At 53.4% G+C, this 3,363-nt stretch overlaps 1 protein-coding gene across 1 annotated transcript in view; it reads right to left on the bottom strand.

Annotated features, from left to right (window-relative positions):
- CHGG_04236 (uncharacterized protein) overlaps nt 1-598 on the bottom strand; it is a gene marked incomplete at both ends in the record, with an annotated part of 1,321 nt that extends 723 nt beyond the window's left edge. Inside the window, 2 exons of the mRNA XM_001223449.1 lie at nt 26-300; nt 436-598. Of these exons, the coding sequence (XP_001223450.1) occupies nt 26-300; nt 436-598 (438 nt within the window). The remainder of the gene's footprint in view (nt 1-25; nt 301-435) is intronic.
- Between the last annotated feature and the right edge of the window lie 2,765 nt (nt 599-3,363).

Here is a 3,363-nt window from a genome sequence, read left to right as displayed (position 1 = left end):
GGGGGGGGGGGGGTTGTTTGCGTACCAGCTTGCCGTTGCAGACCACGGCCATGACGGAGAGCGGGCGGATGCCGTGGGCTTGCGGGTCGAAGGTCTTCCAGCCGCTCTTGGAGCCCTCGTTGCCGAAGACGACGTAGGGGTGCACGTTGGCGTTGAGGTCCTTGATGCCCTTGTTGTAGTCCTTGATGATCCACTCGAAGGAGGTGATGGTACTGGGTGTCGCCGCTGCTCTCGCACCGCCCGTCGTCGCCGCGCCCGTTCTGCTCCCCGTCGCAGTCCACGTCCATGTCGGCGAAGGCGCTGCCCGTGCCCTATGATGTAGATCACGTTGTAGTCGGCTTTGTGGTCGCCGCAGTACGAGAAGGCTGGCGGGGTGTGTGGTGTTAGGGTCTTTGAACTGGCGATGTGGGTGAAGGAAGTCTGGTTCAAACTTACTGTTCGGGCCATTGTCCTTGCTGTAGAAGCCCGTAGCGAGCTTGTTGGAGCAGGTGCCCTTGGCCTTGAGCGAGTCGTAAAAGTTCTTGATGTTGGAGGGGATGTCCCGGGCAGACACGCTGGCCGCGCCCACGAGGGCCGACAGCAGGAGGCGGTTGTGCATGTTGGGTGAGAGATAACCGACGAAGAACCCCGGGGTGTGAAGGAGCTGGGAAGAAAAGACATCGGCCCTGCGGCAGCCTCCTTTACTTATACTACGCCTCTTCCATCAGACTCTCTTCCGTCTCTGTTCCCTCCGCAAGGCTCCCGGAGGCCTGGTAGCGTTGCATTCTCGGCCCATCCCTTTGCCGTCGGCCCTTCAATTTGCGCTCGTTGGCTGCCCGGCCGATTCCGGAGCAGTCTCGACTACTGCGGTAGAGTTTGCTGTCTAACTTCAAAGAGAAATGTAAACGGAAAGCTAGAGGCACAGCGGTGGCTCTCCTGGATTCTTGTCAGAGGCCTCATACGGCTATCCGGCCAAGAGAGCTCCATATTTCCGTGGCCACCTTACGATGAGGGTGCCGGGAGCTCTTCCGGCACCTTGCACCTCCCGATTTGGGTTACCCCGTAACCCGCAACGGTCAATAGAAAACCCACCACTGCACGCAGTAGCGCATTACGATGGTTCGTGATGGTTATGGGTGGATCAGCTGCGGTGGAGATTAACCCACATTCAGGGGTAGCTGACCGCGGCCATTCCTTTAGGGAAGGGGTGGGCTGTCTCCTCTCAGGATCTCGAATCACATGTGAAAGACTGTGCCTCGTACGATGTGAGAGTATTGACACCTTTGGGTGTGACAATGCATGTACTGCGTAATACGGGGGCACCGACTGGCTTGTCCCGGTATACAGTTCGCCGCGCCGGGCCGAGTGGGGGCGGGAAGCTTATTTCACATGCAAGGCTAAGGAGACAGCTGTCTGTTCTGGGCGTTTTGTGTTCCCAATAATTAGCTGACAGGCTGTTGGATTCAGTGTTGGCCGAAGACTACTAAAAAGCTGCTTGGTGAGATTCGTGGCTTTGTTGGCGGGAGTCGGAGCTTGACGGAACCCCTGGTGGGCCGGTGGAAACGTTGTAACTCGCGCGGGAGCAACACGAAAGTCCCTGTGGATGAATTAAGCTTGCCATTCGCAAGGATTCGCATGCCAATTTGGGAACCGAAACCGACTTCGGTGTGGGAATGAGCACTGAGTTGAACACCTAAAAGTAAGGTAACCCACAACCAACCACCATGGTTTCAGACGCCGTCTTGTTTCATATTACGAAATGAGATGTAACCTGAGAGTTGAACCCCGCACGGCAAACAGTTCAACAACTTCTACTGACTGTCAACTGTGATACTTTGCAGATTGAAACTTGACTTGACTAGAATTACCGAAATTTGTGCAATGACTGGGACGCAATCCTCACGAGTGGTTTAGAAGTCTGATAAAGCCGAGGTCTTTCCGGTTAAGAGTCAAAAGTTGGAAACCCATCTCCACCCCCTGATTATGTTGGCCGGGGTAACTTTACGAATCCTTCAGGCCATCGTGGAGGTATGAAGAGGCACAAGTTCGAAAATGCCTCAACTCTGAGGATCCGGTCTGGCCAATAATTCCGGAGCGGCAATACGCATCACTTTTGATATACTATGAAGACGAACCTCGTTTTGTCTCCCGTACCTCTCCTGGGATAGGAATCATGGGATTCTTAGCCTAGAAACGTCGGCGTGTAAGCTCTCGCGATGCTTTCCCATTATCAAGATCCAGAGCTAACTCAGACTGGCAAGCGAAAGGACCCTGATTCGCTCATGGCGTTGTCAGTGCCCTCCCGAGCCGAGCCCCGAGCCGGCCACACTACCTAATCGGCGCTGTGGAATGCCGAGTTACTCCCGCCCCGATAGCCGGCCCGGGAATTCAACCGTGACACCTAGCAATCTTGAAATCACGTAGTTTGCCCAAGTTATATTGTTTACACGGCACTCGTTTAACTAAAAAGTCAGCATTCAGTCTGTGGATTCGTTTTAATCCGATCATCTGCATTTGCGCTTCGACCAAACGTTTCCTGACTCGACTGGACTCTCCGTGTATGTCATGGGGCATGTGTATTTAATGTTTTACCATCACCACTCTCTCACACGACTTTAGCAATCCCCCGAAAACCTAGGTAGATAGTAGTTGGTCGGGTTTTTGGGCGCTTAGTAATAGCCTCCGAGAGACGCGTCACATAACTAGTGTGGTAGAAGTGATGAATTCTCCTACAACGTCCTAGTGTTGCGTAGTGGTGTTAGTAAGCACCATCATGACGAAATGAATGTGTCATTCATTGTCCATACAAACCTATCAGAAACGGATATGCTTAGAAATACTTTGGACGATCCATGACTCGAAGTCGATTCAAAACCTAGGTATAAAGAGTTAGAATGGAAGCTAGCATCTTGAGAAAAGGATCATCCGAGTTGCATAACTTGCATTATCTTGACTACCCCAAGAATTCAGTCTCTCGACTTCCGTTCGTCGAATACACAAGTTTGACCATCATGACCTCCGCTACCAATGACCCCATCGCCGAGCACGGCTGGACTGCCGTCCCCTTGGACCCTGAAGCCATCTTCCAAGGCAAACCATACCTCCACGAACCAGGCCCCATCCTCGTCAAAGACATCCATTTTCCGTCCAACGATCCCATCGTAGCCAAAGCCCAGCAATACGCAAAAGAGCACCTCCCGGCCCAGACATTCAACCACTCCATGCGCGTCTTCACTGGGGGTAACCCCCCCCCCCCTTCCCCCCTTTCTGCCCCAACCCCAATCCAACCTACCTGGAAAGCAAAGCAATGCCAGACACACATAACTAACCACCCCCCGCCACCCACCCAGAGCCACCGCAATCCTCCGTCAGCAATTCCCCTTC

Source organism: Chaetomium globosum, genomic scaffold (genome assembly GCF_000143365.1).
Source record: "Chaetomium globosum CBS 148.51 scaffold_4 genomic scaffold, whole genome shotgun sequence".
NCBI lineage: Eukaryota > Fungi > Ascomycota > Sordariomycetes > Sordariales > Chaetomiaceae > Chaetomium > Chaetomium globosum.
Note: the sequence above shows the minus strand (reverse complement) of the source record. Positions and strands in the feature narration are given on the sequence as shown.